The sequence below is a fragment of the Diadema setosum genome, chromosome 9, assembly GCF_964275005.1.
Source record: "Diadema setosum chromosome 9, eeDiaSeto1, whole genome shotgun sequence".
Lineage (NCBI taxonomy): Eukaryota > Metazoa > Echinodermata > Echinoidea > Diadematoida > Diadematidae > Diadema > Diadema setosum.
This window is the reverse complement of record NC_092693.1, coordinates 3,683,293-3,709,861: the sequence shown is the minus strand read 5'-3', so window position 1 is coordinate 3,709,861 and position 26,569 is coordinate 3,683,293. Positions and strand designations below refer to the sequence as shown.

The 26,569-nt window shown below is 36.8% G+C and overlaps 2 protein-coding genes across 2 annotated transcripts; both read right to left on the bottom strand.

The window, feature by feature from the left end:
• Nucleotides 1-1,713: 1,713 nt before the first annotated feature.
• LOC140232787 (uncharacterized) lies at nt 1,714-7,897 on the bottom strand. The gene is made up of 3 exons (XM_072312903.1): nt 7,745-7,897; nt 5,794-5,869; nt 1,714-4,557 (listed from the first exon to the last, which is right to left on the bottom strand). The coding sequence occupies exons 1-3, from the start codon at nt 7,843-7,845 to the stop codon at nt 4,219-4,221; spliced, it is 516 nt and encodes a 171-aa protein (XP_072169004.1). The 5' UTR covers nt 7,846-7,897; the 3' UTR covers nt 1,714-4,218.
• Nucleotides 7,898-9,196: 1,299 nt separating this feature from the next.
• Nucleotides 9,197-26,511, bottom strand: LOC140232596 (GEL complex subunit OPTI-like). Its single transcript, XM_072312694.1, has 4 exons — nt 26,345-26,511; nt 18,137-18,240; nt 16,704-16,833; nt 9,197-13,487 (listed from the first exon to the last, which is right to left on the bottom strand). The coding sequence occupies exons 1-4, from the start codon at nt 26,459-26,461 to the stop codon at nt 13,446-13,448; spliced, it is 393 nt and encodes a 130-aa protein (XP_072168795.1). The 5' UTR covers nt 26,462-26,511; the 3' UTR covers nt 9,197-13,445.
• Between the last annotated feature and the right edge of the window lie 58 nt (nt 26,512-26,569).

Here is a 26,569-nt window from a genome sequence, read left to right as displayed (position 1 = left end):
TTATATTATATGCAACTTTGGGAAGGAGAAGTTAGGAAAGTTGAAAGATCTTCAGGCTTTATTGATAATCCTCATGTAACAAGTTAGTCACACCATAAGACAATGCGCAATTTTGTCTCGATGTATAAAATGATCATTTTTTTTTACAACTGTTGTTGTAGATACCATGCTGGTAGATCACAATGCACATTTTTGTTTGTTTTTCTTCCTCTTCCTTGCTTGATAAAAGTATGGAGTTTAATTTTGATTCTGAGTGGGTTTTTACTAATGTGAAAATATTTAACACGCTGCCGTCAGGATATACTAATCTCTCTTTGATATTTTTCTCACCAGAAGTGAATGAGCAATCAATTTGCCTACATAAGAGAAATCACTTGAAAGGATACCACCTGCCATTAATATTGTACACAGTTGAACACTATTAAAATAAGAATGATAGTTGCAATGTTTCACGATAGTTCATCATTTTACAATCGTTTTCTCTACTTCTCTTCTTATTCACAGTGCCAAGTGTAATTGATATCTTGCTTATAGCAACTATAACGTACGAGGTATGATATCTAATTGCTATAGCAATAATGCAATTAATTGAATACTGAATATCAATGAAACAATATAGGGAAAATTATACAATAGTGCCCTGTTTTCCACTATTTTTCATTATCATTAACTTGCGTTAGGGAGGGTAGTCATGGCAATACAATGTTACAATTTCCACGATTTTTGTATCGTGTACAGTTTTACCCCGCTACCTACATCAGCGGAGGACATGAGGTGATGTAGCAGTGACATTCCAAAGCCGTATTGAACGAATGTAGCAGTCATTTATAATAAATGACATAACATGAATTAGAACATAACATTGTTTATCTCTGTGTCCTCATATCACTGTGTTATACAGGTGCGTGTTAGGTCATTCTCATCAGTACTTTCTGAAATGCGTATAAATAGCAAAAAGTTTAAACTGTGTTGAAATAACAATGATTGTAATATTGGCGTGTTACTACTTCCGAATTTCCAGAATGTAAATGGTTATCCATATAAAATCTAGAGAATTTTGTATAATCTTTTATGTTATTTATAAGATTTCTATCAAGTACATTATGACAAGTTCAAGTAGAATTGTACGTTGAATGTTACTTTATCGTTATCATCTCTGAGTCATGGTATATCGTGTTTGATCACATCTTAACCGGTTTGTTGGTCACTTATCGTAGAAGACGTTGCGTGTGAGTATAAAATGTGGACATAGTAATTATACATGTACCATTTAGCAATCATTTCTATCTAACGGTGGAGTTGCACATGACTTATATATTACATGTGCATGTATTTAAATTAGAATTTGGATTCCGTCTATTAATGCACAACCTATCGGTGGTTGCTGTTGGCGTTTCTTTAATGTTCTGCAAAGTTTGACGTTTACTAAGTTTTGTCTTGTTGGCAAAGAAAAATTAAAATGTATCTATACGATTCATGATTACGCCTCGATTACCTTTCACTAACCAGTGATAAAGGAAATAATTCCATTAAAGTTATCTCTTCTCCTACGAGCATGGATGTCCTACGTCTCTATCCTTGTGTCGAAATGTGTTAGATATATATCTTTAAAGATTCTAACAATTGCTTTGTTTTTGCTCCCTATTGCAAAAGGCGAGCTATATAGCTTTTATTTGGTTATGGGAAGCGCCATGATAACGAACAATAATAATATTAATTAGTATTATTTATTTGGCCATATACAATTGCGATATACAGTACAATATCATGTAACATACATACAGGGGTATACATGTATAAAATGTAACGGAGTGACACATGGGTCAGGACTCACAAGAGTAAAATTCTTTACTATTACCCGGGGGCATGTGAGCCCTCATGTGCCACTCCATGCACATAATAAAGATCAATATCATATCAAATTTGATTCATCGTAATTATCAATAAAAAAATAAATAAATAAAAGATAAGAAATCGTTAACATTGTAAGTTCAAAGTATGTACATCAATCGTGTCATGATAATCACTATAAACAAGATTTGCAGTTGAATACATAATGTATACAAATTCATGATGTAACCACCCTCAGTATATACATAGGGTACATAATACATGTGTATATAGAAGGGTAATGTGACACAGAGAGTATAGAGAGAATATATTTGTATTCCAGTATAAAAAAAATGCACTGGTATATAGAGAGGAGAGACATATTCATATTATTATTATGTGAACGGTCGATTTAAAAAGCCGGAACAGTGAGTAGTGAAAATCATAATACAACTAGGCTTGCACAGAATTTTGACAATATAAAGTGATTGAACAGGGCACCATTTCCCGTTTTTGTTTTTGTTTTCGCACTGAAATTGGCATTTTGACTGTCTCCAGTTCGGGCAAGACATTACAGCTATGCATGAGTACATATAATATACATACTTATTGTTGAATAATTTCTATAGGTTGGTGGTTATATAAACTTATTCCCGATTGCATTTAGTCGTACATCAATCTACAACGCAATACCCATGTATAGGCAGTTTACGAGGTACATTGTCTTCACAAGGCAAATGCTGCACGTCGGCACACCCACTAGTGGTCAGGGAAATGATAGACAGAACGCACTCAGACTTACGCCTCTTCCAAGAAGAGTAAAAGTTGCCTATATCTAGCAAAAATTATCCTGGTTTCCAACATATTACTCATGGTTTCCGTAAGCTTTCGTAGAAATACCAGCCATCCCACACATTGGCAAAATATGAGAACTATTATCATTTTTTTTTTTTTTTTTTTTTTTTTTTTGTCCTCAGATGCGCCGGAACGGACCGGCTTCAGCATATAGCATTCAGGCGTTGCAATGCGCTTATACTTTGTATACTTTATCAAATCCCACTGGACAGCAAACAACCTTAAAGTTCAGAAGCAAAATTATAAAACTCCGGTAATCAAGTGATTCTGTTGCGTCAAATGAGTTTTATTCATATAATAGCAGGAAGCACGATTCCATTTTTATTATCATGTGCGTTGCGTGACAAAGTTATTAGAACAAGATTAAAACTGCAGTACAGAATCCATGATTTTGGCGCAGATTATGGAATTGTCATCATAGTAAAATCTAGGGAATTGCGAATAATGATACTGACAAAAATAACAAGTTCACGACTAGCATGTACATCTAAGGCATTTGCACTCAAAAATTGTAGGGCCTGCATCCACACGTGTGTAAAAGGCTAAAGAAAGTGAACTATAATTGCTAAAAACTAAACCAAAGTGAACCAAAAAAAAAAGTAAGAGAAATGAAAGAATCTTTGGGATAGATTTATCACAAATTTTCAGCGTTCGAAGTATTGGTGGGATTTGACCATCTTACAAATGTTACATACATTTTTTTTTTTTTTATACTTGGACATTAAGTACAAAGCAAATATTATGGGTGTGATACAAAATATATTTCAGCTTTCGTTTAACCTTAATCTGCTGCATGCCAACCAAAGAAGAGTTGGAAAAGAAATGATAAATGGGTTCGTGTTCGTTATTCCGAATGTTCGTTATTCCGACCGTTCGCATAGAATTCTGAATATGAAATAAGGATCAATATTGCGAAGGTTTGTTGACCCGAAAATGAAATAAGGTAAGTTATTCCCAAAGTTTGTTAACACGAAAATTAATTCCGAAGGCTCGGTAGTACGCACTTTGTTGTTGTTTATTTGTTTTTCATTTTCGGATTTACGAAGCTTTTGAATAACGAACCTTTTTTTTTTTTCATTTCGCGGATTAACAAACTATTGGACTAACGAACATTACCCGATTTATGCAGGGTAAACAAAGGGCCTACAAGAGAAGCCACATACGCGATGACCTATGGAATATACCTAACAGAGCCCAGATGCGTTGCTCAGATACTTATGGTGTTGACAACTTGCTTGCTACGAATTTCATATGCATGTTTGAGTAATTCATGATTTTAAATCTTTGAATGAATATTGCTATTAACTCCGTGCTGCCTTTACAGCTTCCGCAGACACGTCATATCGACCTATTCAGTTGGTATAGTAATTTAGTCAGCACCACGCGACGAGGATGTCATGTTTCTTGTGCACGGTATGATATTGGCTAAATTCCTAGGAACCGCACACCACTTTACTCCTTATAGCTGCTTGTTGTGCAGGCATTGTTCTCCAAGGAAACACGCGCAAGATCGTGACTCACAGCGTGACAATGTCACCTATTGTAAGGGCACCAGACTGGGTTCGATGTCAAGGGAAGATTCCTTTGACCCATTTCCTCACCACAAACCAACCCATTTTCACCGCCACATAATCTACTCGAAGATTCCCGAGTTTGCCCGATGACTTCACTGCCATCGCTTGTGTTCGCCATCCGCTGCTGAGCAACAGTTGATTCCAGGCGCGCCTCAAACAGAAGTCGTTCCAGAGCCATCTCGAAATTGCTGCTCTCGGAACAGTCGGGTAGAAAGTTAAAGATCCGCCACTGGAGAAAGCCGTCACTGGTACGAAAACTTCTGAGGACGTGATGAGTATTTCCGAATTCCGTCAGCTTCTGAAAATCGACCGAAATGGAGTAAAAATATATACATACCCCCAAATAACAACCCGTCACACAAGATCTTCACAGTCATTTCGTATATAATCTTGGACTGGTGTTAGTCTTGTTTGAAGGCAGTGTTTGTGTAACTTATTCACGAAGCGTAAATGAATAAAAAAAAATGAAGAGAAAACAAATTAATGAGCGTACGTCAAACGCAATTCTAGCCATGCCATGCCTAATGTCATGAGGTCTATACGGACTAGCAAAGACTCTTAGAAATAAATACGTCTGTACTTTTAAAGAAATGCCTTGTAACAAGCGGAAATATGGCCTATGCAATACCAGTTTGGTATGCCCCAGCTGGTGATCCCAGTATATGTGAAAACCTGTCATAAACATTAACATATTGAGCTAGTGATAATAGTGCTACAATAAAGTTGAACATAGCAATATAGTTTATTTTACACATGATAAAATTATATATTTGAAAGAATGCAGACATACAAAATGATTTTCAAAAACGCCGTTTTAAATTATTGCCTATTTTTACATCATGCCATTGTTACTGTATTGATTTCATTCCATCACATTGTACGGACTTTGTTGATGTGTGCGATGACTATCTGTTTGCCCTATACCTCTGGGAATCGTGGAATATATCACTTTGGAGAGTCCTTTAGGGAAGAAGTAGATGGAGCCAAGTTGTTCCATGCTTTTACAGTGCGTGGGGGAAAAAAAAAGAAAAGTTGTAAACGTCAGATAAAATTTAATCTGTCACAAACTGCTTGGTATGTCCCCTTCTTTCTCTTGTAAACTAATTGTTTCTGGGTATGCTATTGTACTGTATGTTTCCATACCTCGACTATAGCTAGACACACGATGCAGAATACGGCACCAAAAGCTAATAGGCTGAATTTCATTTGCGGAAACAACTATATACTATAAATACAACAAATAAATACAATAATATTTTTAATATTGAGGCGTGAAAAGTCGTTTTCAGGCCTCATGGGTAAGGTTTATAATTATTCCACATTGCCCGAATCGAGATTAATTTGCCGTGGCGAGGAATGGTGAGAAAGACGGTGCGAATGGTATCAGAGACTGCAGAGTTCCTGCGTTTTCACACTTTAATTGACTAGCTAGACGCAAAATGCAGAATAATTTATGATACCATAATGAGCATGTAACATGTCGGGCATGAATGATGATCGTAGGGACGTGTCTCCAGGGTGCTGTCGTAGATACCTGATGAAGATACTCAGCCTCATTGGTCCTCAGTGGATACCCTGGGATGAGGTCCAGGAGAGACGGGAAGTTCAGCCTAGGCAAGTTTCAAAGTGTAAGATAGATCGGAGGTAGATAAGAATACACGAAATTATATGAGCGCGTAGGCCTAATGAAATTAAAATTCCTCTCGCAACTGCATGCTCCCCTTAATTAGTAGGCCGTAAATACACTGTAGTAGGTATAGATCTAGGAGTCCTTTCTGCCACCAGTTTTAACCAGAAACCCTCAAGGTAAATATTATTGTACTATTGTATTATCTGATGAACAGGTCTAAAATCAGATTGGTACAGAATGACTCAATGAAATTACCAGTAGAATTGCTGAACTAAATACGGTGGGGAAGAATATGATTCCCCGCCATCCGGCGGTAAAACTCTTTATTTGATCTCACTGAGGTATGGTTGAGGGGTCTAGATATCGCGCACGAAAATTTGAAATGCTCTTATAATAGAAGTTATTCCATAATCGTACCTGAATTTCTCAGTGAATATCACGAAAATGCAGAAAAATCACCTCCCAGAATCTCCTGATGATACGATGACGGAGTAGTGCGCTGTCGCCGTTTGTATGTCGGACTTTTTTTTATGCGTTCAATTTCTCGGGGTATGTAAAGATCGCGCAGCTGCCCTCTGTAGTTTCATGCGTGAAAGTGTCTGCCCCTCTGCGGCTGTAACGTGCTCCGGCTTTCGTAGAATATTTTTTCACTTGATATTAAATTTGTCTCTGTTAAGCAACAGCAGTTTTACCTAACTTGTGTACCCTGGTACTCAGTATATTATTGTTATTATTATTATATGTGTTATTATTATTATTATTATTATTATTATTATTATTACTATTATTATCATTATTACTATTATCATTATTACTATTAATTATCACCACCACCATCATCGATCATCATAATCATCATCATCATTATCATTTTCATTATTATTATCACTTCCACCACCATCATCATTTTATCATTCTTATTATCATTATTTTTATCATTGATATTTTCATAATCGTTAATGATTTTCATTTATAAAGTTTTCTTACAATATTTCTAATCACTTTAACCAATGATATACAAGTAATATAAAATGGAAAAAAGTAAAATATGAACATATGTTTTGTGTGTGTGTGTGTGTGTGTGTGTGTTTGTGTGTGTGCTTATACCCATTCGTCACCCTCTCATTTTCGTCACCCATTTGTCACACTCTCATTTGTTTTCTTCATTATGGTTATGGCCCTCCCCTGTCACAAATATATCACAAGTTAGCGCAATGGAAATCACAAGCAAATTCAAATTGAAATCACACTTCAACTTCCATAGACTTAAATATTTATTCCTTTGTAATATTATAATCGTTGTGTTAAAATTTGACTTAAAACAATATTTATTAACAGTATTTCAGCGTAGCTGGCAGTATACATTGTTCTTGTGTATGATGACGTCACGTGGTAAACGATCGATCGAACAAATTACGAATTCTATCGACTACGAACGAGACAAGCGAGACGACACGTCTAGGCTACAACATCCTTACAACAGATTTTAAGGGAAGGCAGGTTTGTACAAGGTAAAAAATTGGAAATTTAGTGGAAAATTTGTTGGAAATCAAAATTTTTTACCTGCTTCCTTCTCATGTTGAGCGGTAAGTCAGGTATGTTTATTCCATGGGCGTATCGGCAAATTTTGCGCTTAGTCCTACGCGTAATATCGCTTGCTATACGCAGTTACGCTATGCGCGATCATTACGTCCCTGCGCGAGACCTAGTACCCTTACTATACAAACAGCAATGGGCAGCGAGTCACTATTTCTAGACTGAACTGAAACTGAAAGAATAGGACGTAAAAATGAATAATAACAATCATTCACCAATATGAACCAATGACCGATCATGAGGTCCAATCTTTACTTACCGAATTTCTGCAAACAGCCTAGCAGCTTCCAAAACGGTTGTAGAATTTTGCCAAAAAATAATTTTCACGGCTCGCATTAGTAGTTTGTCGAAGACATCCATTCTTTTCAAAATCGTTTCTCAGCAGCTGATCATGATGTGCGGGATGTTGCAAGTCATCACTAGTTAGTTATGGTTTGAATGTTGCGTCCACATTGGTTGCGTCCATGGTTACGGAGGAAATCCGGAGCGCTAGCGGGGTGTGTGAAATTAGCGCGCGAGCTTATAAAAACACTGGATTCCTTGTGACGTCACAATCACGCTTCATATGACCACGCAGATATATTTGCTTTTGTTTTTGCTTTTCTTCTATGTGATCATATGACGTCATAATAAGAGACTGTAAATTCTACTTTTCAACTTTTGCTGTGAACAGAATACTTCAATCACGCTCCACTCTCACACAATAGGCAAAATTATTCACGCTCTACACATACTCTTACATCCAGATAGTCCAGATACAGTGTATATGGAATCATTTTCCTAATGATATTCGTAACCTTCCTTCTTCACCTTCATTTTCAGAATGTCCTCTGAAGCATTCTTCTAGACAGTGAACAAAATTGATGTCAAATTCTATATCAATCCTCTATGAATGTTTTTGTGCATGACAGCATCTTGTGTAAACGGAACTGTGCAAACCTTGCAACTATATTGTATTATCTATGTGATCTACAATGAAAACAAAACAGCCCATTGCCCATGATCAACTTGTCCTCCATGTTCTTATCCTAACGCACTCACACCAACTTAATGAAGGTTGGATGACCATGTTATGGTCATTCATCTTTGTACATGTATTATGATCATTGTCTTAAGGAAAAATATATGGTTAAAAATATCAACTGCTTGCTTATACAAATGGTATTACGAAATACATGTACATGTATGTGCCCTCTGCAGTTTTAGTGTCAGACTCCTTATTTTTTTCTCGTGTTATATTTCATCACCGCGAGTTATACCCACGTCCCTTCTGTAAAAATACAGTCGCACTGTCAATAAGTACTTTCAGTGTAATTTTCTATAAGCTTTTGACAAAATTGTAAATGTCAACAGGAAGCCTAAAATCATCTTACAAGGTTATTCAAACAAATCAAAGTGCAATTACATGCATGAAATGGGAACCCAGTGACAATTATACGAGTGGGACAAATTTAGGACTGAAACGGATGAATATACAATAAAAATAAGCACCATGTTCACCCGAAATAAAACTTCTTCAGTTTCGAGCGAATACATTAGCATCCCCTTGTCCAAAACGGGTGACAGTTTTTATGATTATCATATAAATGTACACCTGTATTACCTCATGTACAACACTACATGACTGATGATCATAAACTTTAATGTCACCGACACACACGCACATCACACCATCATTTTGTTCAGGTAAATGAAAAGCAATGAACAAAAACAACATTTCTATCACAATATTTTTTTTCTTTTATGGTAATGAACACGTGACAAAATTTTGAATATGAAGTTTCCAACCATAACCACCATGCGAACTCTACACACAGTCTGATTTCTTTTTCATGCTCTTTTTTTTTTTTAAATTGCACCGATAAAAAATGAACAGGGACGGTGATGATGGCTGTACAATGGTAGTTCTTTCTTTTACAGAGCAACAGATAAGCTCATGTGAACAGAATAGGAATATCTTTGAAAACAAGAATTGTGGGTGATTTATCCACGTGAATATGGTCAAATCATGGCGCCGTACAACTGTAGTTAGACATTCAGTGACGTTGTACATTACACAAACTCTCATGAGAAGAATAAGCCCATGCATGCATGAAATCAAGTTGCTTGTGTTCTTTGTTGTCGGATTATCTGGTCGGCAAATTAAGTAATAGTCCATGTATTATATATCTCGAGTTTGGCAATGTTGAATATCAGTTGCAAAAGATAGATTTCTGTCGAATCCATCTATGATGCTTTTTCAAAGTTTCGCGTCTCAAAACTATGTAGCTTTACCTTTCTGGTTTCGTCACACATTCTAAGCCAGGGAACCCCTCGTTCTTTCGTCTCTTTGGAAGAGTAGTAACTTTATATTCATCTGCTTCACCCGAGGATAAAACAGCTCATACAGGATTACGCATCCATTATACCACTGGATGCTCTGTGAGGGAGCTAGGCAATATGATTCTGTTGTCTACATCGTTTGCACGGAGTTAAACGCAAACTAACTCAGCTGTGCAAAGCCATAAAACAAAATATGCTGAGAACACAGAAGCAAAGTAGTTTGTACAATGTAATAAAAAAAAAAGTAGCAACACCAGATGAGACAATGCACGGCACAAGTTAAATGTAAATCGCAAATGCACATCCACACTATAGTCAACCTTGAGAGCATGTGCAGACCAGGGAGAATGATGCCGTTTCCCTCAAAGTGGTGATATACAGTATGCCTACTTACAGTATTGTAACATGTATGACACGATGTACTCATGCATTTATAGCCAAACTCTAGATAACCTAAATCATCAGCTTCTTCTTTTTTTTTTTTTTTCTGAACCAATGTTTGATATAAGCAGAAGAATTAGCATGGCACAAGTACTGATTAATTCACCATTACAAATTGCAAACCAGGTGAAGTTTTTGGCAGTTATCTTCGGTCATGCTGTTAGTACAAACTGACACATGCAAATACAATTTGAGATTCTCCTTCAAGAAGAAGTGCCGATGGTATCATTATATAAAGATGCCACAAAATGACTTAATGACAGGGTCCAAGGAATACAATTTGTCCACTTTCTACCCCGACATCAAACACAATAAACTGTACTCACAAATATGAAATGACCTGCAAGTGCATGGGCACAAATCGAAACGGACTTCGAACACTGTAGAGCACATTTGTGCCATGATTGATGTTGACAAATATCTAAACATTTCACAGAAAGTATGCACAAAATATTCTTTCTGCTACAGAAATGCAATTCTGTCAAGAGATCCCAATCCATTAGTAAGGCACACTCTAGCTCATACAGCTAAAGAAATTAAACACTCCTACATGGATTCAAACGAAATTGTCTCTACTCAAAATCCCATTGAAAAAAGCAGTGCTCAAATTGTACATTCAAAGTATAACTGCAATCTTGTAAAATTTGACAGGTCACTTTCATGTCACATTTCGATCTGAATCTGCCAAATTTCCTCCAAAGACTATGCCCATCAGAGGTCTACAGATTATTCAAAGATTTTCTGAATTCGCAATCAGTAAAGTGTGTCATTGCGTGTAATATTTCCATACCAGAGTTTGCTGTGAAGATCCAGGATTCTGGAGGTTGCCCAACCCATGAACAATTGTAACTGTAAACGATATTATTCAGTGAGATTGCAATGGTTGAGGTATGGAGCATGTCACTATAATAGTGTATTTCTCAGTGGAGCAAAAGAAGAAATAACATTTGACCCAAGAACAACACTCACATGGAGCCAACCCATGCAACCATGTATTTGATTTATGAAATAAACAATGATCACTTGAATATCTCTTTGTAATCGCTGCAATTTCTATAAAAAAAAAAAAATGTTTACAATTTTGAAGTCATATTCCCCATTTCCATCTGGGAGATAAGAATTCTGCAATGCAGTGAGTGTTCATACACTGTACCTCTATACAGTATTTATTAGAGACGTCAGCTTTAATTTAAAATTTATCCACATTCTCAGGTGTTGCTGTGTAATCTTATCAAATGCAAAGTGCCATAAATAAGGACACGAAATCTTCCCTATGAAGAAATAAACTGGTCAACACTTCACCTCTTTCAGTACATTAAACAACCTTTGTCATTGACACATCAACATTATTGCATATGTATGCATAATTATATTATTCACATCAAAGATACACTGTACATAAAATGGTCCGCAAATTCACAAGTTAACATATTCAAAACAAGAAATCCAATGTAATCCATTCTCATAACTTGACACTTGCCAAACTCCTCCACAGTATATATATACATGGCTTATCTTCTTTTTCTGACAATGGACCAGCCATGCATGAAATGAGAGGAACAATGTGGCAATTACGTGTGACAACTGGACATATGTCACGGCTTTCAGAGGCAGTGATGACTAACAAAATCAAGTCTTGTATAGGTGTCATTCAAAAACCTTCTCATAAAACTTTGTGACAGAAGTCATGTGGGCATGGAACGAACCCTGTCTGATCGTCTGCTATTTGGTATAATCTTTCTGATGTGGTATGAGCGCCCTTGCTTAGAACATCAATCAAACAGAAACACAATGTCAATGTAGGAATTGACATCATTTTCACAGCATTAACGTTTATCCCGAAATATGGAATTGTGATACTTGTATGTGACAAATATGAAAAATAAAGAATATATGATATAAGTATGAGAAACAGCAACATAAAGGTGCAAAAATCATTTGATGGAATGTGCATGCTATACTACATTGCATGATTATCTTCAATTCAGCAGTTGGCTTTATAAAGTGATGTAAAGTCTCTCGCTCATTTCAAGTTCATTCTTTCGCTCATTTTTTTTTCTTTTTTTCACTATGCATACATTATCCATTCATGGCATTTCAAGGAAAAAGTGAATCTGAATGGAGATTTCATGCAGGGAGAGATTTTTTTTTTCCTTTTTCTTTTTCTTTTTAAAAATCTTTTTATTCCTTTGGAAATGCAGTGCCAAAATGAAAAAGCACCTGGTCACTGTGACTAGTCATGCAATGAGAAAGCTTTGACCATTTGAATGTATTGGAGTCATTGACACACAGTCCTACAGACAACACAAAACTGTTTGTCTTGGTAACACTGCTGTAAAATTGTTGAAGTAGTAATCCCTCATGTTTCATTCATATAACTATTAGTCTGCAAATTTCTGCAAGGAAGCACATTCTTAATCATCCCCTAAAAGGCAGGGCTATGACACTCTACTATAATATATGCTGCAAGACACGTTATGTCATTCTTTCACATGCCTGAACATATATGAGTACTTTACTTTTGTGTGTGTACAGAATCGAAGGGGGGAAAACTAGGCATGACCAAGTCAGCTGTTCAATGGCACTAACAGAACAAATTTGACTGAAAGAGTTCAAGTGGTCACAACTACCATATGCATTCTTCATCTGGTTTGACTCACATTTCTATGGATATGTAAAGTTTACTTGAATTTACTGATTAGTTTTCTTTTTAAATTTTCCCACAAGAAAGACACTGTCTGTTGGTATAACTATGCAACAAATTATATTCACTGATCCTAGAGGTCTGTTTCTTAATAATTCGAACTTATTCGTCTATTTCTTCTATCTATTTTTCTTCAGTTTGCATGATATGTGTAGCCCTGACGAGGGCAGTAATCCAATGTGCTAAAGGGGTTGCTCCTGTTTTCACTTATAAAGTAACCAAGTTATGACAAGAATGCCATGACAGATTCAACACGGAGAATAAGGAATCTGCTTTCTGAATGCTCTGTAATGCAGGTTGTGTCATCGCAGGCTGAACTGGAAAGGCCAGTTCATATCCATTGGAAACTGAAGAGGTAATGTAACTAGCATTCATAATAGTCTGTGCTGTGGATGAGGCATTGAGCAAAATGCCAAGATCCAAGTGAGGACGGTAAAAATGCCCTTGATGCTCGATGACAAGCCATTCTTCCTGTCTCCACTTTTTTAAGATGTCAATCAAAGAACACTGCTGAATATACAATGATCCAAACAACCTATACAAGAAACAAGAAGAAAAAGTAAGAAGAAATACCAGTAAATGGACACTGCACAGCATGTAAACAATTCATTGATACTACAGTTAAACTCGCATAAGTCGATCTTCTCGGGACTGAGCAAAACACATCGACTTAGGCGAGTTTCGACTTGTACGTAAGTCGAAAAAAATCGACTTAAAGTTACACCACACGTACGTATAATGTACATGTATGTTGTCTACTCTGGAGCCGAGAACTGGAGCGGTGTGCCCGATATTTGCCCTTCAGCAAGACACTTTATCCACATTGATGCAGGCCAGGGCTCCACACTAACTTTTATTTTGGTGGCCCCAAAATGATTGATTTTTATTTTTTGGTGGCCCGAACAAAAAAAAAAAAAAAAAAAAAAAAAAAAAAAAAAAAAAAAAAAAAAAAAGCAAAACTAAATTGGTCCTACGTTCGGTCCGAAAGTTACCGTTATTTATTTCTGATTGTAAAAGCAATCATCCACCATTTACAAGTATTTTAACACCTTCCGGAGCCGAATGTTGCCGTTAATCATTTTCAAATGTAAAAACAAGCAACCGACATTCATTCTAGGATCTTACGGAGCTGAATATCATCCTTATTCATTTCCGAACGTGAAAGCAAACATCCGCTTTTTATTTCATCATCTAAATGAGCCGATTGATACCGTTAATCATTTCCAAATGTAAAAGAAACAATCTGTTACTTATTTTAGCATCGTACGGAGCAGAATATTACCGTTATTCGATCTCCAAATTCAAAAGCAAACACCCGACATTTATTTTATGATCGTAAGGAGCCGAATGTTACTGCTGTCCACTTCCGAAAGTGAAATGAATCATCTGACATTTATTTTGGCATCTTCAGGAGTCGAATGTTACATGCTATTTACTTTCGAACGTAAAAGCGAACTTTCGGCAATTATTTCATCATCGCACTGAGTTGAATACTATAGTTATTCATTTCCGAACGCCAAAGCAAACATTCAAAATTTATTTTAGCATCTTCCGGAGCTGAATGTTACTGCTATTTACTTTCGAACATAAAAGCAAACATAAGACATTCATTTTATCATCGGACGGAGTTGAATACTATTGTTATTCATTTCCGAACGTTAAAGCAAATATCAAACATTAACTTTACCATCAAACGCAGCTAAATTTACTGTTATTCATTTCGAAATTTAAAAGCAAACATCCGACAGTTATTTAGCATCGTATGGAGAAGAATATTACTGCTATTCACTTACGAACGTAAAAACAATCATCTGACATTTATTCTAGCATCTTCTGGAGCCGAATGTTATTGCTATTTACTTTCGAAAGTAAAAGCAAACACCCGACATTTATCTCATTGTCGTACGAAGTTGATTATTATTGTTATTCATTTCCGAACGTCAAAGGGATAATTCAACATTTACTTTAGCATCTTCCGGAGCTGAATGTTAATGTTATTTACTTTCGAACGTAAAAGTAAACATCCGACATTTATTTCATCATCGTACGAAGTTGATTATCATTGTTATTCATTTCCGAACGTCAAAGGGATAATTCGACATTTACTTTAGCATCTTCCGGAGCTGAATGTAATTGTTATTTACTTTCGAACGTTAAAGTAAACATCCGGCATTTATTTTATCATCGTATGGAGTTGAATATCATTATTTTTCATATCCGAACGTCAAAGCAAACATTCGACATTTATTTCAGCATCTTCCGGATATTTTTTTTATCCTTATTCATTTCCGAACGCAAAATCAAATCCCTGACATTCCAAAAGTATAAGCAAACATCCGACATTTATTTTAGTATTATACGGAATCGAATATTACCGTTATTCATTTCCAAAATTAAAAGAGCAAACATCTGACATTTATTCAGCATCTTATGGAACCGATTGTTACCGCTTCATTTCCAAAACTGAAGGCAAACATTCGGCTTTTTTGGTGGCCGGCGTGCGTTTTTGGTGACCCCGGTCGCAAATTAACCATTCGCGAAATCGTGATTCGATTCGCGAAAAGACTCCGCTAAATATAAGGCATAGATCGCTACACTCGGCAGGGGCTACGTCGTCCTTTCACCAGGTCTCATTACAAAACCAAAATCTCGCGTGAGTTCTTGCGTTACCTAACGTTAATGTTAACGAAACATCGTTAATTTGCACTAGGGATCGTTACTCATCGTTGCTACAAACGTTATTTTTCCCGGTCGTTAGTTTGCGTTACTAACGATTCAGGTGAAACCGCTTGCGTTAATGAAACGTTAATGTTTATTTACGCAGTTTCTTTTGGTATATACTGTATGTAAACAAAAACTGGCGTCTCGTGATTTTGACAGTGATTTATTACACAATAAAATCTTATTCGACTTAGGCACAGTGAATTCAATGGTTTTTCCGTGAAAGTGTTCTTGGAATTTCGTCGACTTAAGCGAGTATTCGACTTAAAAAATTCGACTTATGAGTGAATTAATACACGTAAGTCAGTGGGGAAAAATCGGGACTTTTTAAAATTATCGACTTAAGCGATTATTCGACATATGCGATGTCGACTTAGGCGAGTTTAACTGTATTAACCTTAAGTATAGACCTTAAGTATTGCCGATATAAAACGGGCAGTAACAGCAGAAACACAATTACCTTGTCCAACATAAAACTGTTTGCACATGTACAGTGTATGCAAAACAACAGGAAAAACATAAATGACCAAATCATTCTCTAAGTAAAATAAAATAGACAAATATCGAGTAAACTGAAGCTATGAGGATATGAAAAAAACAGGACCGAATAGTATAGGAAATTGAAAAGATATTAATGATACTACTGATGATTTTGATAATAATGATATCAATGATAAGCTACAGTAGTACAAATGTAGCATTAATGATAATAGTACGAGTGATGATATCAATGATACCAAAAATTTTGATCATAAAAATAATTACAAATAATGATAATTACAATTAAAATATCAATGAAGAATAATAGTTGAAACACCAAGACACACAAAAGATGAAATAAATAGATTCCACATACACTGTACTTGCAGCAAAATGTGTGAGATATTTGCTTGTGTTCTACAGAATAACATTTTTGGTTTCTACTGGCACTTGCTTGCACTTGGCTGACACATGTGACAAACAAGAAAATGGATCTCTATTCTAAAAATGTCTTTGTAAATAATTATGTTGAAATGCTGACATTCAGTACCAGAAATAATGCAAACGATGACATAAAGCCTTCTTTTGTCAGCTCCCAGGGTCCTCCAAATTCATCCTCATCGACTTGTTGGATTGAGGTGAAGTAAATGTACAAAATGCCAGCATTTAGTGCACAGAATCTGAAAAACAAGAACAAAATGAAATAGAATTTTAAGCAGCACTAAATGGAATAAAAAATCAAATATACATCAATAGACTGGATTTAAAGGGTGTGTACAGTTCTGGTCGAGGTGAGGATTTAGCTTTTTACGTTTGGCGAGATTTTCAGAAACTACTCTATGAGATGTCAAAGAGCATGGGATTCTAAGGGGTATCAAAAGTTTATTTGATGAAAATCGGTTTTGAAATGGCTGAGATATCCAACAACAAGGTGAAACAAAGAGATCCTAATAAAGTTGTGGCATGTCGCCTTTTATTGTTATCACTTTTTTTTTGATATCTCAGCCATTTGAAAATCAATTTTCATCAAATAAGCGTTGAATCCTTCTTAGAATTACATGCTCTTTCATATTTCATAAGAGGTTTCTCATTATCTCACTTAAGAATGTTCAAACATGAATCCCCACCTCAGCCAGTACTGTACAGTCCCTTTAAACCATATGAGGGCAAAGTAAAGATGTACTATAGGTCTCTGTTAGAACAAATACACTTAAATATCACATGAATTCTCATTTCTACACTAACAGTGTTGGAGCCATCTATTTACTATTACACACTGCGTATATTACCTTTGGAAAATCAATGATACACTTGTGTAAGATTGACATACACACATGTACATTCTTTTTTTCTTCAAATATATACATATGCACATAGTACACACAAATCAAGGATGGGAATGGAAATGAATAGATGGAGGTGATTCATGTGAATCATGTGCTAGATATTTGAATAAATTTTATGCAAGCAAATAATGACATTACAAGTCACCATCAGCAGCATTGGTTTCTTACTCAAAGAAAAGAAACATCATGCACTGCCTTGCTCTGGTGTAACAGACACAAAACAGTAACACAGTAACCATTGATATCTTGTCTTTTAAATACTATTATGATGCTTATTTACTGGGGAGAGACATATACCTTCTTTCATTACACCTTTGAAAGAGCAATTACAGTGTACTTATCAAATATATAAAATACATTTTACTTACAAAAATATCAGTTGTTTTTCTTGAAACAATTAGTACAATGTATCTTTACAGCTTGACGTCACATACATATGTAAAGTTCATGTTCATTTCCAGCAACATTTACTTATTTATTTTACTTATTTATTTAATGAAAAAAGTAACAAAAAAAGTATGGAATTTTCAAAAAATCATCGTTTTTGGTAACAAACTCACAGCAAAGCAAGTCAGTCAACCATCAGATTAAGCTTGAAGAATAAAATTGGCATACAATGGTATATCACAGTACTCACAGAGCAATACCAAGAAACCCACGAAGAGGTACAAGTCCCCAGATCAGTCCAAATACAATGGCAATTACTTGCCGCATCCAGTAGATGACATCTAGGAATTCATCCTACATAAAAAAGGAGAAAGGCATGACACAAGTGGTACAATTCGACAAAGCCTTTTCAACTCATTATTATTAAAGTCACAGACTGTAACAAATTAATTTCATTTGAAATTACAGATGTTGATTTTTGTGACTTTAGAAAAAAACTAGATATATCGCTACGGCGACTGATATGCCTCCGCCATAATGCATGGTTCTCCTAATAGGTCTATACAGTAGTACAATGTCTTGACAATGTGTGATGACAGTTTCACACAATTGGCAAAATATTAAAATGACAGGTTTGACACAAATGTGCTGAATGTTCACTTTCCTAGAACTAGGTTCAACTGGATGAATGATTAAAAATGTCAGAGTGCAGGTATTTGGGGAACTGATGATTTTTACTTGACTTTTGACCCTTTTATAAGTTTATGCATTGAGTAATTTTCAAGGTATTGAGAAAAAGTATAATTTCAGTATCAAATGGGAAAATAGCATTATCTAAACCTCGCCTTTGACCTTTGACCTCACAGTTCCAAAGAGAATCACTTTTAGGTGAACATGCATAAATATGTAAGTTTCATGATGATACCTTGAGTTACTTTTGAGATATGGAGGAAAAAGTGCAATTCAACACTTTCACTTGACCTTTGACCTTTTGATCTTTGACCTTTTGGCAAGAAACTTCCTACAGAATATATATCGGGTAATACATGCATACATCAAGTTAAAAAAACAAAAAAACCTTCAGGCATTGCATAAATATAAGGAAAGTAGTGATATTTTGAGGAGTTGACCTTGACCTTTGACCCCTGACCTTTGAACCATGACCCCCAACTTCCCTAGATAATCACTGCCCATTGGAACAAGCATATATACTAAGTTCCATGAAGACACCTTGAACCATTTGCGAGATATGGAGAAAAACATGAATTTTCAACCTTTTTTTTCACAAAATAACCTGTGACCTTTGACCTTCGACCCCGTGACCCTAAAATCCAAATAAAGTATTATCCCCCCCCCCCCCCAGGATATACCCTCATACCAAGTTTGATGTAAAACCACCACACGGTTCTTGAGATATCGACAAAAACAAAATGGGACGGACGTACGTACGGACGGAAGGACGACCCGAAAACATAATGCCTCCGGCCACTTCGTTGGCGGAGGCATAAAAAAAATTGGTCACGAAGCAAGGCCAGCGTCGCACACACAAACAGACCCTGTTAAATTTACTTTTTCATGTATAAAGACGGAACAAGCGAGGGCACCATCACCAAAAACAATAGGCGTCTTCGTTTTACCATAACACACCTTCATGCCAAATTTGAAGATGATCTAAGAAGAACTGCAGCCAGTAGAGTGCTCACAAGAAAATCTCTGCGGCGGACGCGGCTCAACGAGGCCAAATCCATAGTATCCTCCGAACTCTGTTCGGGGGATACAATGAGTGGATGACCTATATGTCAACACTCAGCATACTTTCACACCCCATGATAGCATACTATGCAAATGATATGCAAATGAGTCCATTATGCCCATTGCATATGAAAGATTGAAAATACTGAAAAATGTGAAAAACATACACTTTGTATGACTACGTTCCTCTTTAACTGGAACATTTTCTCTGTGTGTACAGCTATAATTGTCATCTACAGAAACATTCAAATCCAAACTTCAAAACTTTACCTATTCCTCTCACACTGAGGACTATAATTGCAGTCTATAATGTTCGGAACAATTGTATTCTTTATCTGGTATGTGTTTGTTGTTGCTTGCCATTTTCTTCTCTGTTGTCATGTTTGAACATGTGTTATATCTATCTTTTCATTTATGAAGCGCCATGAGCACTAAAAAGCGGACCTGTGCGCTATACAAGTAGCCACTATTATCATTATTGTTATCATTGCTACTTCTACTACTATTACTACTACTACTACTACTACTACTACTAATACTACTTCTAATACTAATGCTAACTGAACTCTGCAATACATCTTGTAAAACTATGTCTGCTGATTCTTGAACTCCTTTACATGTATCAGTGTTTTTTTTGTGAGTGAATATATGCTACTGTCATACATTGTATAGTACATGTGTGAATAATGTGCACAGCTATTAATATTTACCAGGTACCATATTTTTTCCTTTCATTGATTTCACATTTTTCACAGAGGAAGACATTCAAAACTACAGAAGCACTCTGAGAGCGCAGACCTCCGCCAAGCATGCAGCTCATTTCCACCACTGATCTTGTTCTTCCATAGAAGTGATTTCCACCCATACATACTTATAGCATTGTGTGCTGAAAGTCGCCCAATTTCCCAATATAGAAGCCTTTGTTACGTCATAAACCCTCAGCTGCACGGCGCGCCTCGCCCTAGCAGAAACTAGAGCACGCACTTTAGTGCGCGCATGCAAACCTCAAATACGCGCAGCCTGAACTCCCAAGTTCATTGACCCTACCTGCCAAAATATCAAAAATCCTTCATAAATTCCTCCAAAATTCTCAGATCACTACCAAAATTTGATCATCAGTTACTTGTATCAATCTAAACCTTTCCTGCAAGTTTCATCCAAATTCGTTACCTACTTTTTGAGTTATTTTGCACACAGACAAACTAACTAACTAACTAACAAACAAACAAACAAACAAACCAACCAACGGTCACGAAAACATAACCTTCCCCCTTGGCGGAGGTAATAACACAGTAACAGCAGATTTGTGACAGAAAAAATCTACTTTGTCCGCAGATTATCCTATCATTGCTTTGATAGCAGAAATTCTAAAGAATTTGATAGGGTTGGGGTTTTAGGTGGTATGGAATTGTTAAATGGTATTGTTAAATTCAAGTATCAGAATGGCTAATCACTTTCGACATCCAGCTGAATCCCTGCTTGGCAAACTGCTTGGCACACTCTCTTATTGCCACAAACTAGCATTAGACTAACATGACAACATATGCGAGGGACTGCAAGGACAGCAGCAATTCTGCGTAACCCACCACCTAGGCTTCAGTTTCTGTACCCGTTCACATGGGTGAACCAACATTTAAGAATTTTTAGCTGGCAGAAATGTATCAATACATTGCTTTGAAAGTGATTGCTATACAGAATCAGAGCGTATGTGAGTTTTGTCCTGGCAGCTCATATTAGAGGATATACTGTAAAAGTGGAAATTTTCGCGGTGTTGAAATTTTCGCGCATTTCGCGCAACCAGAAACTAGCGCGAAAATAAAAACATGCGAATATTTTTGCTTGCCATACGTTCCTGTGCGTGATGTCTTGATTCCGCGGAATTAAAAACACGCGAAACTCTTCTGACCCGGCCTAGCGCGAAAAATTAGTCGCGCGAAAATATCCACTTTTACAGTAACAGTACAGCTGTAGTTGTTGAATTCATGTTCATGGAATACAGCAGTAGACACAGAAATGTACACATGCACGTTACATGATCAGGAGTTGATATTTTCACATGTTAGACTTGCGAATAGTACCCAGATTGCAGAATTCCCACAAATAACCCCAGGAAAACAGGTACGGTATGAAGTCTCATTAATAAAGATTGTCTTTGATGCGTTTGAGGTGACAAAAAATGATGTCAAGTATCAAAACTAAATGCAATCGTAAAATTTGCTTTGTGTTTGCTCTGTGTTGTGGGCTGCTCAGGTACAGCCCTGTCGCGATTTATACAGCGACTGGGCTGTGTATAGTTAGTGTACAGTGTATTTACATAATATGTGTATGCACAGGCCTGTCACATCATTATCACAGCAAGTCATGACTGTGTATAGTTAGTGTACAGTGTATTTACATAATATGCACAGCCCTGTACAGTGTACGCGTATTTACATAATATGTGTATGCATAGGCCTGTCACATCATTATCACAGCAAGTCATGACTGGTACTCTTAGTGGTCTCAGTCTGGTGGCCCTTGGCTGGGCCCCCTGCCTTGGGCCAGCACTTAGGCTCCTGGCCTCGGCCCGGCCTTGGGCCCCTGGGCCACTGGGCCTGGGCCCACTTGGGCTATGGGCCCCTGGGCCTGGGCCCACTTGGGCTCTGGGCCCCTGGTTCCGGGCTAAGGCCCGTGGCCTTGGGTCCGGCCTTAGGCCCCGCCTTTGGCCCGGCTGTATTTTGTACATGGTCTATGTGAAATCAGGCTTGTCTGTAACTGTATAATTACAAATAATTACAAATAATCACAAATGATCAACAGGTCCATATGAATATATGAATATATGATTATATGAATATATGAATATATGATTATATGAATATATGAATATATGATTATATGAATATATGAATATATACAATGTATGTGAATATATATATTATCATATATGAATATATAAATGTGATCAGCCATTCTGTTACATTGTCAGATCTGCAGTCATTCATATATAGCAAATTTTATGCATGTATAAATGGCATACATTCATGTGTACAGTATGCTACTTGATTGAACCAGCCAATGGAGAAAAATCACACCATTGAACAATACTTGAAAGACATGTACAGTTCAATGACTCAATGCTTGTTATTCTGAACTCTGTAGAGGTATGCAGCCCTCTTCAGATGGAAAACATACAGTTGGCTATCAAACAGAGCTTGCAAAACCATCAACAATTAATTGAGTTGGATTTGTGTGTGTGTGTGTGTGTGTGTGTGTGTGTGATAGAGCTATTTGGCTTGTTTCCTTTGCATGCATCATCACAAATTCCCGAAGTCTGAATAAAGTGAAACCAAGACCTTCATATAGATGTGCTGCATTGTAAGGTGCTGGATCAGAGCACTACCATAAGATTGACACCATGGCGGGAATTGTGCTAACAGTGTACTATCCTTCCTGTGCATTTATGTTGAAGTGTACCAATACCCTGAAAATCACATTTTAAAAAATAACCTGTGACCTTTGACCTTCGACCCCATGACCCTAAAATCCAAACAAAGTATTATCCCCCCAGGATATACCCTCATACCAAGGTTGATGTAAAACCACCACACGGTTCTTGAGATATTGACAAAAACAAAACGGGACGGACGTATGTACGGACGGACGGACGACCCGAAAACATAATGCCTCCGGCCACTTCGTTGGTGGAGGCATAAACAAATATTGCATTTCTGTACTACATTTAGGAATAAGTGCATTTACTGGGCTTATGTTACAAATGGTATAAAAGTGGTAGCTGAACTGCATGTCTAGACCAAGAATTGACAATCTTTTTTTTTGTGTGTGTTATATTTGTTACATCACACATCAGACATGGGGAAAAAAGTGTCTGTAAAGAAAAGCTTTATAAAACGTGTGCAGTCAACAGTCACAATTCCTATATTATATATCAACTAATTGCAGCATTTTGTTTTGTTAATAATAGATTTTTGACCTCATACTTTCTTATTTGCTTTTACTTCAAGCAAGCTGAGACCTTGCCACAGGAATGATGAGCTAAAAAAAAAAAATTAGTAGTTACATCATCATCTTCATTTAATGTCCTTCATCAGCACTTACAGCCTGTATCATAAAAAAAAAAGAAGCATTTCCTGACTGGATCTGCTAACAGGAGAAAAACCTCTCCACACTCACATGAATTTTCTATGTGCTTGTAAATATCTGTAAATAAATTGTATTATAATGTAAATAGCACCAGTCTGCAAGAATCTTCAGTCTATTGAAGGAGGCAGACTTAATCAGAAGAAGAAGAAGAAGAAGAAGAAAATGTTACAAGACTTGCATACCAGGTAGGCCATGCAGGTATGCAAAAAAGGCTGCCACAGCTTGTAATAAATTATTTTGTGTGTGTGTGTGTCTGTGTGTGTGTGTGTGTGTGTGTGTGTGTGTGTGTGCGTGTACAGAAGTTGCTGGAACTGCAAAATATAACTTGCAAAGTCTATAAAACATACAATGTAGTGTTCAAGAGATTGAACTAGATATATCGCTACGGCGACTGATATGCCTCCATCATAATGCATGGTTCTCCTAATAGGTCTAAAGTACAATGTCTTGACGATGTGTGATGAGTGTTTCAAACAATTGGCAAAATATTAAAATGACAGGTTTGACACAAATGTGCTGAATGTTCACTTTCCTAGAACTAGGTTCAATTGGATGAATGATTAAAATGTCAGAGTGCAGGTATTTGGGGAACTGATGATTTTTACTTGACTTTTGACCCTTTTACAAGTTTATGCATTGAGTAATTTTTCAAGGTATTGAGAAAAAGTATAATTTCAGTATCAAATGGGAAAATAGCATTATCTAAACCTCGCCTTTGACCTTTGACCTCACAGTTCTAAAGAGAATCACTGTTAGGTTGAACATGCATAAATATGTAAGTTTCATGATGATACCTTGAGTTACTTTTGAGATATGGAGGAAAAAGTGCAATTCAGCACTTTCACTTGACCTTTGACCTTTTGACCTTTGACCTTTTGGCAAGAAACCTCCCACAGAATATATATTGGGTAATACATGTATACATCAAGTTAAAAAAAAAAAACAACCTTCATTCATTGCATAAATATAAGGAAAGTAGTGATATTTTGAGAAGTTGACCTTGACCTTTGACCCCCTGACCTTTGACCCATGACCCCCAACTTCTCTAGATAATCACTGCCCATCGGTACAAGCATATATACTAAGTTCCATGAAGATACCTTGAACCATTTGCGAGATATGGAGAAAAACATGAAATTTCAATTTTTTTTTCACAAAATAACCTGTGACCTTTGACCTTTGACCCTAAAATCCACACAAAGTATAATCCCCCAAGGATATACCCACACCACCACACGGTTCTTGAGATATCGACAAAAACAAAACGGGACGGACGGACGTACGGACGGACGGACGACCCGAAAACATAATGCCTCCGGCCACTTCGTTGCGGAGGCATAACAAAAACAAACCTGGCATCAAAGTAAAATGATTGTACAATGTACTGGGTTCAAAAATGTGTAAAGTTTTGTGACAAAGTGGAGTCAAAATGACATTTCTTGAAACATTTCATCTGAACTGCAGACACCATTTATATGCCTACTCTTGGCAGAATATTGTTGCTTACTGCTGTTGTCTCTACGATGAGCCTCATCAATTTCTTGTATGCCTAGTAATTGTTGCACTACTGTGTAGTACAATTGTATACGGTTGGACCTACTACTCACTGACCGTCTTTTGATGAGATAGATCTATATATTGTATCTTAGAAAATATTCTTCAGTTTCACCTTAATTTCATTCCACTTTAGAGCAGAAAATGCCGCAGATTCACATCATGGGCTCAGATTGTTGACTTGTATCTTACACGCAGAAGTCTTGGCGACAAATGGAAGTGACATTTTTACTGTGCGCCAGTAGTGCTAGTTCATCACTTTAACCCACCACCTGTTCTCCATTGATAAAGCATGTGTAGGTTTTAGACTAGTGAATGGCAAAGACATGTTAACATCGATGTGTTAAAGGTCCCGTTTACCTTTGGGAGCAGTGATTTTAAAAATGTTCAAGATACCACATTTGATGCATATTTTTATTTATTTTTAGGGGTCTAGATGTGGAGACATGTAAAGTTTATTTCATTTAACCGTGTTCTTCTTACTTGGAGATAAACGCACTATTTTTGTGTGGGTATAAAGTGTCAGCAATTTCACCGGGTTAGCACCCTACATGCTCATGCTGCGATGCTCTTTGTGATGACTGGATGAATGATATGAACCAGGATATTACAGTTTTACATGCATGACTGAGTAGTGACTCTCAGTCTCTTCTATTCCCAGTCTCTCTCACACAAACAGGACCTCCGATTGCAATTGGCCCTCCTATCCGAGGGACAGAGTGATTTTGCCTCTTGCAAGAGCACTTGAAGAGAGGACGGTATGATTATCGGTACACACAACACATATAGACTCAGTGTTCTATCGCATGTAAATGGTCTGGTAGTGATAACATGAATACTATCACTAGTACGTGTAGTAGTAGGACCCTACCAGGCTGCCTACTGTAGGCCTAATACTAGTAGGCCTAGTATCTATAGTACTAGACTCTACTAGGAATCTTGAGGCAAGTTGTGCACACTTGCTATGTAACGAGTGGGACTACAGAAAGCTTGTACATCAAATATTCACCTTTTCGGGCCACTGTGATTTAACGGTGAAAGCTCTCTGCCACACAGAAGGTAATCCAAGTGATGCGCTAGCACTCGCCTGTGAATTTTCTGCATTTGTTCTTCTTCTCGTAGCCATTTTGTCTTGATATAATCACACGTGTGCGTACGTGTGTCGACGATCTCTTGCTTTTGTGAGAGGTGAGAAAATTGGGAAGTATTCAGTAGAAGCCTACGAGTAAATAAC

What these genes read in the sequence shown, in the direction of transcription:
- LOC140232787 (XM_072312903.1), bottom strand. Translation starts at nt 7,845, where the DNA reads ATGGATGTCTTCGACAAACTACTAATGCGAGCCGTGAAAATTATTTTT. An exon ending in AGGCTGTTTGCAGAAATTCG is followed by an intron (nt 5,870 to 7,744) that starts GTAAGTAAAGAT and finishes AAACTTGCCTAG; the next exon opens with GCTGAACTTCCCGTCTCTCC. An exon ending in AGGCTGAGTATCTTCATCAG is followed by an intron (nt 4,558 to 5,793) that starts GTATCTACGACA and finishes GTCGATTTTCAG; the next exon opens with AAGCTGACGGAATTCGGAAA.
- LOC140232596 (XM_072312694.1), bottom strand. Translation starts at nt 26,461, where the DNA reads ATGGCTACGAGAAGAAGAACAAATGCAGAAAATTCACAGGCGAGTGCT. An exon ending in GGGTTTCTTGGTATTGCTCT is followed by an intron (nt 16,834 to 18,136) that starts GTGAGTACTGTG and finishes CTTGTTTTTCAG; the next exon opens with ATTCTGTGCACTAAATGCTG. An exon ending in CATCGTTTGCATTATTTCTG is followed by an intron (nt 13,488 to 16,703) that starts GTACTGAATGTC and finishes TTTCTTGTATAG; the next exon opens with GTTGTTTGGATCATTGTATA.